At 40.0% G+C, this 14,523-nt stretch overlaps 2 protein-coding genes across 2 annotated transcripts; both read right to left on the bottom strand.

Annotated features, from left to right (window-relative positions):
- Positions 1-18: 18 nt before the first annotated feature.
- On the bottom strand, positions 19-8,525 carry LOC309687526 (multidrug and toxin extrusion protein 1-like; the record flags this gene model as incomplete). The annotated part of the gene is made up of 17 exons (XM_082502564.1): positions 8,409-8,525; positions 7,962-8,063; positions 7,659-7,727; positions 7,411-7,559; positions 3,093-3,135; positions 2,952-2,996; positions 2,734-2,831; positions 2,550-2,647; positions 2,351-2,464; positions 2,192-2,259; positions 1,957-2,069; positions 1,801-1,872; positions 1,621-1,690; positions 1,398-1,530; positions 1,205-1,299; positions 985-1,080; positions 19-309 (listed from the first exon to the last, which is right to left on the bottom strand). The coding sequence occupies exons 1-17, from the start codon at positions 8,514-8,516 to the stop codon at positions 19-21; spliced, it is 1,764 nt and encodes a 587-aa protein (XP_082358690.1). The 5' UTR covers positions 8,517-8,525.
- A 1,586-nt stretch (positions 8,526-10,111) lies between these two features.
- On the bottom strand, positions 10,112-14,001 carry LOC309686977 (multidrug and toxin extrusion protein 1-like; the record flags this gene model as incomplete). The annotated part of the gene is made up of 17 exons (XM_082501646.1): positions 10,112-10,393; positions 10,562-10,651; positions 10,818-10,912; positions 11,049-11,181; positions 11,286-11,355; positions 11,441-11,516; positions 11,610-11,718; positions 11,837-11,904; positions 12,070-12,183; positions 12,265-12,362; positions 12,468-12,565; positions 12,691-12,735; positions 12,849-12,891; positions 13,166-13,314; positions 13,440-13,508; positions 13,647-13,748; positions 13,843-14,001. 17 exons carry the CDS (start codon positions 13,999-14,001, stop codon positions 10,112-10,114), a joined length of 1,800 nt encoding a protein of 599 aa, XP_082357772.1.
- Positions 14,002-14,523: the final 522 nt, after the last annotated feature.

Below are 14,523 nucleotides of genomic sequence, written 5' to 3'. Positions count from 1 at the left end.
ATTGCAGTTATCTATTGTTCACTCTGACTCTTCATCTGGCACCAACATGGTGGAGAAAATTTGATCAGGAGTATATGTAGTGTTGATCGAGTCCACAGTAGAGTTGGTCTCGGGCAAAGGCACAAGGAAGTGAACACCTGCTCCCACAGCAAGAAGTGCAACTGCAGCAAACATAATGAGGCCTCGCCTGAGGATCAGTTGGGTGATGGAGAGGCGGCTGCCCTTCAGCTTCTGTGTCACATCTCGATCCTGCACCACAGTGCCCCTGTCTTGGCACTCAGTGCTCACAGACATATAGCCATCCATCAGCTAGGAAAAATGAAACAAAAACACCAGCAGGTTGGTCACACTGCTGTGGTCATAACCTGTGTGCATGAAGTATCTGTATGAAGGACGTGCTGTGCTCACTGCAATCATGCAGAGCAAAGAAAAGGGAAAAAAAAACATCTGCAATCAATCCAGCATATAGAAGTGTGAAAACTGAGCTTTTAGCACATAGGGGTTACTAACTCTTTGAAAATCTGGCCATGTTGAATATGAGCATCCACCACTGCAATAGTATATAGTACTCTGCGAAAATCTAATTTCTCCACTTTTTAAAAATATTTTGCTGGGAAAATGGGTACAGATACAATTTAAAATCCATTCTTTGCTAATTTAGCTGTTATGTTGACACAAGACTAAAAAAAGTTTCCTTTTAAAGCTTCCATGATTCATAGGTAAGTGAAAAGTGACTTAGCAAATACAAGGAAATCATTCCTCTGAAAATGGCCATGTACAAGGACTGAAATGAGTAGAAAAGCAAGTCATGTCAAAAGAGCAAAGGGTGGCTCAGGACTTTTGCACAGTACTATATATATATGTCAGTAATGGAAGAAAACATAATATAAATGTAATCAAGAACGGTTTAAGAAAAACAAAACTATGTCAAGAAATTTAGATTAATTGTTGCTATTGCTGACTTTAACTGTTACATAGACTCACATTACTTGATGTTTGATCTTGGGTGCTGGTTTCCACAGTGCCTGTCACGGGAGCTCTTCCTAATAACGAAGGATTTTTCTGAGCCCGTTTCACAGCCTGTAAATATGAAAAGTCAGTGTAAGCAATAGATTCATTAATATTTTTTGGGTCTTGGAAGCTAAGTATAAACTGATCTTCAATTTGAGGCACAGTATCTTTATTGGTTGTTTTCATATGATACCTCCTCAGTGATTTGTTCCCAGTTCAGCTTAAAGATGACAATAATGTAGAAGGTAGATTGTAAAATGACACAAACAAGCAGTCCAAGCCAGAAACCTGCAGAGAAAATGACAAATTACTTAAGTGCAAGGCAAGCTTCACTTTAAAAGCTCATTTTAGTAAATTACAAAAAAAGCATCACTTTGTGCAATTACCCAACACTCTTAGTTTTGCAACGAATGTCAACGTGATACTTAGAGAAAGCCCTATGCAGTAGTATCCAATGAAATTAGCCACAGCTGGAATCTTCTGTTTCCCTGTGCCTAAGAAAATGCCCGTGCACACACACTTGGATGAAACAGAGATAAACTTTATATTAGATTTACTTGTCATGCTTTTAGGAGCATACACGCGCTGCCAAGTGTAACTAAAACTCACCACGAGACCATCAAAGAACTGAAGGAAACAGTAAGCATTCATCAGCTGTGAGACCAGACCTATGATCTTCCTGAAAGAAAAGGTTTAATTAAGGTTTTGCACATCCTTGCCAATCTTTGAATGCAACAACAGTGTTTAGGAATATTACTGTTAGTGAAATGTGAATGCAGCTGAACCCACTCATCTGACGTGAAGATGAAGCCAATCACTGTTTTGACGGAGCCAAGGACAAGGCCTTCTACAACTGCAATGCTACCTAGAAAACAAGAGCTCCAAAATCTGTATAACGGTAATAAAGTTATGGGAAACGAATATAAATCACGATACATTTCTAACTGACCTGCAAGAGTAAGGGACATCTTGCTAGTTAGGAGTGCTCTGCCGGTGTCTCCTGCACCAAGAGCATTACCCACCCGGGCACATGCCGCAGCTTGAATACCAAGAGGGAACTATGGATTCATTATTATGAAAAAAGTATAGGAGAAAATTTGCTCTCAGGTGGTTCAAAGCAACCAAAGAAATATTTTAAAGGGAGAATTTAATTCTCTGATTTGTAGTGATTAAACCTTACCATATATGTTATGACAGTCACCATCATGACAGCGTGCTGGGCTGCCAGCTCATTTTCACTCAGCATTCCTGATTGTTACAGACAAAGAAGAAAGAGCAGGCATGATTCAAATATTTTTAGATTGTCTATGATCATCTAAAAGGAAAAAAAAAGGATTACCTGCAAAGAATCCCCCAAACTCATAAACCCACCACTCAAAGCATTTCATTAATGTACTGGGAATAGCCAGCTTCATGTAGGAGCCCCAGTCCTGCAGTGATTCCACAGACCAGCCTGCAGGGGGAGAGAGACGCTCATTTATATAAAACTAGGGAAAAGAAGAAGATGGTGCATGAGATCATCACTGTTCTCAGTATACCTCCCCATGTTGTTACATGAAGCCTCTTCCACAAAATGTAAGCAAACAGAAAAGTACAGATGTAAATCTGAGACAGAGTATTTGCAGCTGCAGAGCCACTGCAAGACATTTGGGTTGATATCAGTGTTAAATTCTTTTATTCAGAATTAAAGCATTAAAGTGATATGAGTGTGAGTTCGCATACCTAACACCCAGATCCAGCCAGTGAATAAAAATATAGTTTGTCACCACATTTGCAATGTTTGCCAGAGCAGCACTATACATTTGTGGCAGTATGATTCCCTGAGAATACAAAATGTAGTCAGCGTGATTACATTTCCTTTTCCACCAAAATTGTAATTAGTTTTAGAAACATTTACGATATCTGTAAAACCAGTACGGGATCGGAATAGAGAAATGGACCTGGTTCTGCAGGTAAGACACCTGAAGATGATGTAGAAACATTGCCTATGGAAGAATAATAAATTATTGCACAGCACAAAAAACGTCAAACATTGGTTTTGAATGTTTGTATAAAGGTTAAGGAGAAAAGCAGCGACTCACTGGCACAGCAGGCAGGAAGGCAGTGATATACAGCTGGGCTATTCTGAAAGCAAGAAGTGCATGTGAGTACATCTAGTACATTTTACATTTTAGTTTATATGTATTCATAAAGGCCTTTTCAAAATAAAGTTGTACTGAACTACACAAACAACTAAAAATAAATAATTTCAGTAGAAACAAAAGCAATTTCAAATTGAAGAGAAACCAGTACTCATGCAATCTTGCTCATTAAAGAAGTTGCTTTGGTCAGTAAGACATTAGTGGGTTTAAAAAGCCAAAAAGTAAAAATGCATTTAGAAGAAGCCTGAGGTCATTAGGCAGAGGCATCAGGCATGTCTGAATATTTCAGGCAGCAGGAAGTTTCATATGGATACAGCAGCTTAGATATGCAGACAGGTGCTTAACAAAGTTAGGCTTCAAAAATGAGCCGTAAAATCATTTCTAAGGCTAACAGGTAGGAAGTGAAGAGCTGTAAAGACTGATTTCATCTGGTCACTTATTTTGCTATCTGTTAAAAGCCTGTCAGCTGCAGTTTGAATTATTTGTATCTTATTTATGTTATGACGATGAATAAAGTGCATTACAGTGGTCAAGTCCAGAGGACATAAAAGCATGGATGACCTTAACCAAAATGAGATAGGAATGATATCTGCCTAAGCGGAATGAAACAGGACTGCATAACTTTAAACCCCTGCATATAAAAGAGAGAGCTTGGACCCAAAATTACCCCAGGTTATGAGTCTCTCTCCAGACATTTTTAAATACTGTAGGAGACCCAGATTAGAAAAAAGATCAAAAGTGCTGCTAGTGCTGGGGGACGAGGGTGTAATTATAATTACTTCAAGTTTATGATCATTCAGGTTTAGAATGTTTTTAGACATCCAGTTCCTAATTCAGCTAGACGGGACCTAATATGTGAGATATCAGCGGTAACAGATTATAGGACATTTGTGCCTGCATAGCAGTGAAAATCAACTCCATCCATTTGAATGAGAAGATGAGGCTTTGTCAGTCATTACTGAAAATTACTTGTTTGATAGACCTGACATAAACCAATCCAGCGTCACATCACTGATACCAGCACTGTTCTTTAGACTGACTGAATTAAATGTTCTGGTCCACAATATGCAAGGCTGAGATGAGGTCAGGGAGAATGAAAATAGAGAAGAGCACACAGTCAGCAGCAGATTGTTTGAGACCTTAACAAGAGCAGTTTGAGCATAGCTAGTGAAGCTCCTAAGACATATTTGGTAATTCCTTGAATAAAGCAAAAAGGTAATCAGAATGACTGTGATCGATGTTCCCTCTAAGCTGCGCGCGTGCGCAATTGCGCTCTGCTGGCATGGTCTCTGCGCACAGAAAATCTGTGTTGCGCACAAAAAAAAATCTAACCTGAATTGAAATTACAATTAAAACTTAAACAATTCTGTTTTGCGGTGTTAGTCAGTAAGTGACTGGCTGCTCCCGTATGGAATTAGAACGATGCCACCTTATCCCATAGGCCAGCCAATAATGCGATTCACATTCGTATATACGCAGCTAATGAACGTCGTTGACAGGCTATGACAGCGTCCTTATGTGCCGACACTGGTGTTTTAGCTAGCAAAGCGGCGTGGCTGATGTGGAGTGAAGCCACGTTAATGACAACGTGCACAACCATTGGAGATGTGAGCAGGACAGACGGAACAACTGACAGAAAAAGTGTGAACTTTATACTAGTTTTTAAATTGTGTTGATGGGCCACGTAAAACCAGAGTTATGATAAAAATAATCAAAAAATGATATGGCAACATGGCATTTAGTTGTTTAGGAAGGGGGCAAGTTTTAGGAATGGCGGCGGTGTTTTAAGACGTGAGAGATTTGCGACGTTTAGCGCAAATCTTGTGTAGTTAGTGTGTAGTGTAGTCAATAGTTTTGTTGTGTGTGTCAGAACAATGAGACGACTACTGAATGTTACAGGTGTTACAGGAGTGATACATCTCCTGTTGTCAGGCCTGCAGGTATCAGGCTGTTGTTCTCTTTTATCTCATAGTGGACAGAAATTATTTTTTGGAGTGACACAAATAATTTGTGTGGCATCAGATTTGATGCAGAACAGCTGATTGTTCTGTAAATAGTTTGAAATGTTTATTTTAAAAAATGCCTTGGTTGCATTTTTAGGTAAACAGCTGCAAAAAACTTTGTTGTTTGCATAACTCAGTAACTTTTTTTGAAGAAGTAACTATTTAATTAACTGCCCAACATTGGTCATTATATACTGTATTTTGCAGACAGAGAGTTACAGGACTCTCTCCCAGACCACAGACTCATACTCATAATCAGCTGGTCAAGTTACTTGAAAAAAGTAATCAGTAACTAATTACTGATTACTTACTTAAAAGTAATCGGATTACAGTAACGCGTTACTGCCCATCTCTGCTCATAATACAAGTCAGAGCTTTATATATATACACTCAACAAAAATATAAACGCAACACCTTTGTTACTGCTCTCATTCCCCATGGGATGGACGTAGAGACCTAAAATTCATTCCAGATACACAATATAACCATCCCTCCCAAACAGTGGTCACAAATCAGTCCAAATGTGTGGTAGTGGGCACATCTGCCATATTGAGATAATCCATCCCACCTCACAGGTGTGCCACATCAGGATGCTGATCTGACATCATGAGTAGTGCACAGGTGTACCTCAGACTGCCCACAACAAAAGGCCACCCTGGAATGTGCAGTTTTTTGCGCTATTGGAGGTCTGGGGACCCAGAACTGGTCAGTATCTGGTGTGACCACCATTTGCCTCATGCAGTGCAACACATCGTCGCATGGAGTCTATCAGATTGTCAGTTGTGGCCTGTGGAATGTTGGTCCACTCCACTTCAATGGCTGTGCGAGGTTGTTGGATATTCGTGGGAACTGGTACACGCTGTCGTATACGCCGGTCAAGCACATCCCGAACATGCTCAATGGGTGACATGTCCGGTGAGTATGCTGGCCATGCAAGAACTGGGACATTCTCAGCTGCCATCTGCCCTGAACAATGTGAACCATGATTCATCCGTGAAGCGCACACCTCTCCAACGTGCCAGACGCCATCGAATGTGAGCATTTGCCCACACAAGTCTGTTACGGCGACGAGCTGGAGTCAGGTCAAGACCCCGATGAGGACGACGGGCATGCAGTTGAGCGTCCCTGAGACGGTTTCTGACAGTTTGTGCAGAAATTGTTTGGTTGTGCAAACCAATTGTTCCAGCAGCTGTCTGGGTGGCTGGTCTCAGACGATCTTGGAGGTGAACCTGCTGGATGTGGAGGTCCTGGGCTGGTGTGGTTACACGAGGTCTGCGGTTGTGAGGCCGGTTGGATGTGCTGCCATATTTATCTGAAACGCCTGTGGAGACGGCTTATGGTTGAGAAATGAACATTCAATGCACGGGCGACAGATCTGGTTGACATTCCTGCTGTCAGCATGCCAATTGCACGCTCCCTCATTGCTTGTGGCATCTGTGGCATTTTGCTGTGAGACAAAACTGCACATTCCAGGGTGGCCTTTTGTTGTGGGCAGTCTGAGGTACAACTGTGCACTACTCATGATGTCAGATCAGCATCCTGATGTGGCACACCTGTGAGGTGGGATGGATTATCTCAATATGGCAGATGTGCCCACTACCACACATTTGGACTGATTTGTGACCACTGTTTGGGAGGGATGGTTATATTGTGTATCTGGAATGAATTTTAGGTCTCTACGTCCATCCCATGGGGAATGGGAGCAGTAACAAAGGTGTTGCGTTTATATTTTTGTTGAGTGTATATAAAAAAAGAAAGTTGTGTTTTCAAAATTTGAGTTCAAGTTATTTTTACTTCCAATAGTTTTAACATACTACACAGGTCATGAACAAGATTTTTTTTAATTTTCATTGTATGTGGGCTAAAGCAGTTAATTAAAAGTAGTCTAACATAAATGCTGCAATTTGATTATTTTAGTAAACCATGTAGCTTGGATGGATTCGATGCTGGCGTGACCACAGTGCTCACGTCTGCTGTTGCTCACAGTGGTCCAAGGGACCGCTCAGGGAGTTTGTGTTCGCTCAGACGCATGAAAAATTAGAGGGAACATTGGTTCAGTTTTATACGATTAGTTGAGATCATTTTGACATTCACTTAATTTGTATTGTGATTCTGTTTAGTGAATCTTTGGCAACCAGAAATGGTTTTAATGCACAGATGTTATTCCTGAGAAGATCAGGTTTCATGTTTAAATGTACCCATATCTATGCCAGTTGTATCAATAATATTACTGTATATTTGCTGCTGTTAGTTACCTGGCCACCTCAGGGTTCTGGCCCACACATAATAGGATGGCCTGAGCATTAATGAGGAGACCCCAGCAAGGCAGACAGAACAACAAGAGGATGATTATGCCCCGCTGAAGGATCACGCCCACCCAGAGTAGATTTTTAGCACCAAAAGTCTGTCAGGATAATGAACATTTTAAAGATGGCAGCAAGAAAAAAGGGAAAGCAAAAAATTCCAGTGTATGATAGCATCATGTTGACTTGGTTTTACAGACCTGAGACACCAAAGTATCACATGCCAGTCCCAGACCAAATCCTGTTGCTGCAGTGGTAATATTAATTGTCTGAAATGAATGCAAACTATTATAAGCAAAACTTGAGTGATTCTTAAGAGCAAGTGTCAAGTGCTTAGCATAGATTAAATCATAAGTGTTGTTGACGAGTGATTACGAGACAATTATCTTGCTGACTTAAGTAACAATTCCTTTTCTTCCATCAGCATCCTCGTAATTACTTCTTCATTTAATCCATTTTTCGAGTAAGCTTCAAAACATCAGTGGAGCATACAGATGACTTACAGCAGAAGCTAATCCATAGCCAGCCATCACGTCATTTCCCAGACGGCCACAGAACATTGTAACCACAAACGGAAGCATGTAATTGAGGATTCGAGAGAGCAGCTAGAAAGACAAATACCAAAAATGTTGCAGGAGTGATACCACTATTACATGACAAGTAATTTAAAAATAAACCATTACATACTGCAACTAATTATCGTGGTACACAGATTTCCTGACAAGTTTATTTCCTGCAGTTTGCAGTCATTATTCAGCGAGTAAAAAGTGCCAAATATTGTTTCAGTTTTATTGTCACATCTGTGAAAGTGTGTTTTCCTGACATCTTAAACTTTTTTTAAAAACAGAAAGACTGTCATCAGTCTTCTGTTGTATCATCAGCAAGGATAATCTCCATCTACGTGGTCTGTTAAAGAAAGATCATGGCACGTGAGCAATCCCAGTACTTACCAGAGGACCTGTCATCTTCAGGATGTGGTACAGTTCCTTTCTGTGTGCCACAGGAACCCTGTGGCACACCCGTCTACAACAAAAACGTTTGCCGCTGGACCTCTCCATGTCTGCAGCCCCAGATGCTAATGTATGTTCTTCCACTAAAACCTTTCTCTATACTCTCACACAGTCATCTTAGTTGCACTCCAGGATGCTGCAAAGGATGCAGCCACAGCTGCCTTGGAGCAAAACAAAGTCCAGCTGAAACAACACAGATTGTGAGAAGGAAGAGAGAAACACTCAGCAACCACAACAAAGGCAAAGATGGGGGTGAGGACTTGAAAGCAAGAATGTTTTGATCTGGGTGATTAAACGTGTGTAAAACACAAGTAACTACCTCTAGTTGTGGTCAGCTGAGGAAATTTTACAAAAATAATAACATCAGGATTTTAGAACTGCAAAGATCAAACATTTGCACAATGGTAGACCAAAAAAAGGCCATTGTTGGAGAAAATCTGATAATGTAATCTCTTGTAGTATTTCACAGACTTCTTAAACAATCCAGCATCCTAGAAACATGAAATAGCTTACTTAATGCCTTCTCAAGCCAAATTGAAAGTGGTAATTAAGAACTCAACCATCAAAGAGGTGTTAACAATAGAAAAGGAGTAAAGAGGGAAATGTGATCATAAAATAAACATTTGTGAGTGTCTTGGGGAAAGATGTCCTTTTGATACCTTCATTAATAAATCTCTTAGAGACTTGACACACAAAAACAAGTGGATGATTGTAGTTGCACCTCCACATTTAAAAGAGCTGGTTGAGATGTCTTGGACATATGATCAGGACGTCCTCCTTAGGACGTGGGGTGAAGTGAGGTGTTTCAGGTATGTCCTACCAGGAGGAGGCCACACAGCAGAACCAAGAGGTAATAGAGGTTCTCAGAGCAGAGAAAGATCAACTAAGGTCTCCATAACCCAGAGCTACTATAACACTCGAGCTACCTAACATATATGAGGGTGAAGGCTTTTAGGGGGACAAGTGCATACTCTTAAAACAGGATCCAATAACTATTTTTGAGACAGAAACATTTCTATACTGCTGTTTTTTACAGCTTTGCATTTAACAATGCAAAGACATGAAATTCTTATCACCTGAGCAACATAGATATGTTTTTAAAATATTTCTAAAAAAAATTGAGTGAAATAAATTCATGATTTCATTTTTTCCATGCAGAAAAAAAGGAGAAAGAAATTAATAACTGGACTCTATTTTATATCCCACATCATGCAGTCTGAGTTTGGCCACCCCTACATAAACAGCTTGGCTTCACCATGACAAAAACAAACAAATAAACAAGCAAAAAAAAATTCACACCAAAGAGTTCAACCTAAAATGTTTTTTTTTAATAATTAAAATGGAACATCTATTTACATTTCTGTCAACAGCATTGTTTAATTTTCATCTCCAGGCAGGATTTATACTTAGCAACTGTTGACATGTATTCTTAAAAACAAAATGCTGATAAAACAATCAGATACACATTCATCACTTTGTGATGAAATAGGTCATTTATTACTTAATAATGATGATAATTTGAAGAAAATGAAATGTACCCAACACCATTAATTCACCTTATTTTTGAATCACATCTGTTACAGTTGGGTCCTGAAACAGTCCAAGACAATCATTCTGTAAGAGCTTAACACTGTGTTTTTACGCTATCTCTCTAATGTGACCATCACACTGGTGGAGATTTGATCAGGAGTATCTGTACTATTAATCCTGTCCATTGTAGAGTTTGCAGGTATCGTCTCTGGCAAAGGCACAAGGAAGTACACACCTACTCCCACAGCAAGAAGTCCAACAGCTGCAAACATAGTGAGGCCTCGCCTGATGATCAGCTGAGTGATGGAGAGATGGCTGCTCTTCGGGTCGTGGTCCACGTGTTCGCCCTGTGTCGCTTGGCACTTGGTACTCACTGGTGTGTAGCCATCTACTGACTTAAAGGAATTGTATTTTCCATTACTTTATTAAGTTAAATAAAGATAAATGTAATGAAATTTAATAATAAACATAGAACAAAAAACTAGAAGTAGTAGAAGTGCTACTTCTACTCTGATAACAAAGTAGAACAAGACACATCAACCAATTTAGATTGGACCACTTACATTCCCATTGCTTGATGTTTGGCCAGTGTCTGAAACAACATCCGTGCCTAATGCTGCCATGTAAGTATTTTTCTGAGCTCGTTTCACAGCCTGAAAAATAGAAAAGTTGCAAAACCAAATCAAAATTTTTCATATTCACGTACAGCTTTGTCTCACTCACAGATGCCTCAAAAAATTAAAACAACAAATCTCTGTCTGTATATGAACAGCTGAGTCCCTGCATGACCTTGATTGTTATATTAGTCAGTTAATATACCTCATCTGTCATTCTCTTCCAGTTCAGCTTGAAGATGACAATGATGTAAAAGGTGGACTGTAAGATGACGCAAATGAGCAGTCCAAGCCAAAAACCTGCAGAGAGAAAGACAAATGGGTCTGTTGAAATCACGCTGAGCATCAGTTGTAATAACTGGCTCTTGCTAGGCAACAATTTATTCTTCTTGCATGTCTATGAACCTAACAAAATATGACCACTTGATGTAATTACCTAGCACTCCTAGTTTTACAACAAACATCAGAGTGATGCTCAATGAAAGCCCTATGCAGTAGTATCCAATGAGATTAGCCGCAGCTGGTATCTTCTGTTTGCCAGTACCCAAGAAGATGCCTGTGCACACACACTGGGATGGGGAAAACAAATTTCATATTTGACATGAATCTGGTGCCTTTGGAATCATGCTGCAAATATAGTTGCTTTGAATACAACGAGAGCTGGTAGACTCACCACAAGGCCATCAAAAAATTGAAGGAAACAATAAGCGTTCATCAACTGTGACACCAGAGCTACAATTTTTCTGTAATGATAATTAAGCCAAAGTCTCATGTATAGAGTTTCTACTGTATAAGCAGGTGTTTAGGTACACAGGTACACAGACTCACTCATCAGATGTGAAGATGAATCCAATGATTGTTTTAGTAGCACCCAGGAAGAGGCCTTCAACAACAGCAAAACTACCTGGAAAGGTAAGTAATCTGTCATACTGAAAAAAAACTCTAACTTGAAATACTCATAAATATCAGACACCACAGAAGAACACATTTAGCTAACCTGCAAGAGCCAGTGACATCTTGGCTGATAGAATCGCCCTGTCAGTGTCTCCAGCCCCAAGAGCATTGCCCACACGGGCACATGCTGCAGCTTGAACACCAAGAGGGAACTATGGATTCATTGTTTTGAAAAAGGAAAGGAAAAAGTTAAATAAATCACCCAAATTTGAGACTTTTTATGAAAGAGGCGACAATGAAATGTTCTGATTTGCAGTCACTACACAGTACCATGTAAGTAATGAAAGCCACCATTATCACAGCATGTTGAGCTGCCAGCTCATCTTCACCCAGCATTCCTGATCATTACAGACACAGAATAAATTATAGCCTTTGCAGACTGTATTGCCAGCTCTAAACCCAATTATCTTAGAAGCAGGCTTTACTGGTTTAATCCTGTATATTGCACATATTCCATGATAATTGAATATATATATATATTTCACACCATAAATAGGGATTACCTGCAAAGAATCCTCCAAACTCATAAACCCACCACTCAAAACAAGTCATTAAGGTACTGGGAATGGCCAGCTTCATGTAGGAGCCCCACTCCTGCAGTGATTCTGCAGACCAGCCTGCAGGGGGAGAGAGACGCTCAGTTTATATAGAACTTTTTAGTGCAAGCACAGAGAGAGCATGCATTTTAAATATCTCACCTCCCCATGTTGATACATGGAGTTTCTTCCACCAGATGTACACAAACAGAAAAGCGCAGATGTAAATCCAAGCTAGAGTGTGGGCTGCTGCAGAGCCACTGAAAGCCATATGCAAAGACACAGAGATAGTCCAGTATGTCATTTTTTTTTCTGTATATATGTGTGTGCGTGTGTAAAATGATAGTTGAGATGAGTATATCTACCCAACACCAAGATCCAGCCAGTAAAGAAAGATGTAGTTTGTCACCACGTTTGCAATATTTGCGAGAGCAGCAGTGTACATTTGTGGCAATATTATTCCCTGAGTACACAAACACCAGATGATGCAAGGCTTAGCATACATTTCTCTCTGTATCGCACTGATTGAGACAACAAACTGTGATTCTATTACAAGAAAAGGCAATTATGTACACAGCATTAGCAAACCTGGTTCTGTAGATAAGACACCTGAAGTTGATGTAGAAACATTGCCTAAAAAACAATTATGACAAAAATGCTTAAATTTAGCAAAAAGAAAAAAAATGGTGTGTATATGTGTCTCTACTGAATTTGCACAAAAAGCAGAGAGAAAAATCACATCTCACCGGCACTGCAGGAAGGAAGGCTGTAATATACAGCTGAGCTATTCTGGGTAAAAAAAAAAAGCAGATGTATTCAGATCCAATCAAAGCTAAAGAAATGACTATTATAGTTAGATACACTGTTCAGGCTTAGATAGCTCTGCTACCACTCAAAAGCTAATTTATGGCAAAAAATGTTATTGAAAGTTATTGTACTGCATATGACTCCTGTAGGGACTAGGACAAGTGTTAGTGTAGACACTTGTTAGCGTTGAGAGGGTATCTTGTTCTGACTGACAATAAGATTGAGTTGTATGTGCAAGTTCTGTGTGCTCAGTTACCGGGCCACCTCACGGTCCTGGCCCAGACATAAGAGGATGGCCTCTGCATTAATGAGGAGACCCCAGCAGGGGAGACAGAACAATAGCAGGATAATGATGCCTCGCTGAAGGATCACTCCCACACGCAGCAGGTTCTTACCACCAAAGGTCTTCAAGCAGCACACAGACATAGTTAATCATTTTATGAATGTGAGAAATAGTTACAGTTAGGATGTGCATTAAGGGAAATTAGGGGTCAGGGGGAAAAAAACGAATTAAATATGAGTTTCCAAACCTGAGACACCAAAGTATCACACGCCAGTGCCAGACCAGTGCCTGTCGCTGCTGTGCTCACGTTAATGGTCTGAAATGAATATGAAATATAGGTATATAGAGAACACTAATTCATAGCTGTAATATCTATTGTCCATCTGCTAGGTGCCTGGAAACTTTGTCTTTATTTATGATTTCCTTACATCAGCCTCCACAGACAACCACTTACAGCGGAAGCTAATCCATAGCCGGCCATCACATCGTTTCCCAGACGGCCACAAAACATTGTAACCACAAACGGAAGCATGTAATTGAGGATTCGAGACAGCAGCTAGAAAGACAAATACCAAAAATGTTCCACTGGTGATACAGGTATCACATGACACACAGGAAGAAAAGTGTAAGCAGACAGTATCAGTATTTACCAGAGGCCCCGTCATCCTCAGGATGTGATACAGTTCCTCTCTGTAGGTCAGAGGGACCTTGTTACGAACTCCCCTGCAGCAGAAAAGCTTGTCACTGGAAACCTCCATGTCTGCAGGACCAGACGGTTTTTCCACTGAAGCATCCATCCTGTCTGTCATGTACTTGTATCTGTAATGCCCTCTATGCACAGAATCCACCACTGATGTTCTAAGTTTTTCAACATCTTAAAAGGTTACTAATGAATTTCCCCCAAGTTATCCAGTAAGTCTTTTTTGTTTATTTTTACAGTATCATTACAGAGGTCCAGACTGTTTCCTGACTGCAGATACACTCTAGGAATTTGCATTTCATTAATAAGTACATGTAGCACTCGTTTTGCGATCTTTTTGGTTTTATGTCATTTCTCTTTTGCACACACGTGCCATTTTGTGCGAGCAAAATCACCTTCAAGATCCCACCTCATGTCTGTAGCTGCTAAATACATGAATGTAATCAAAATCAAAACTTTATTTATATCACACTTTTCATACAATAAGGATACAACACAAAGTGCTGTACACATTAAAACCAGAAAATAAACAAAAACATACATAGATCCCCTTCATTATGCCCTTACTGCACCTACATTCCCACCTAGATATTAGACGCCAACCCATTGTACGGAAACACTGGCGATAAAA

This window comes from Aulonocara stuartgranti (assembly GCF_965226115.1).
Source record: "Aulonocara stuartgranti genome assembly, chromosome: 14".
Lineage (NCBI taxonomy): Eukaryota > Metazoa > Chordata > Actinopteri > Cichliformes > Cichlidae > Aulonocara > Aulonocara stuartgranti.
This window is presented reverse-complemented; position numbering and strand designations above follow the sequence as displayed.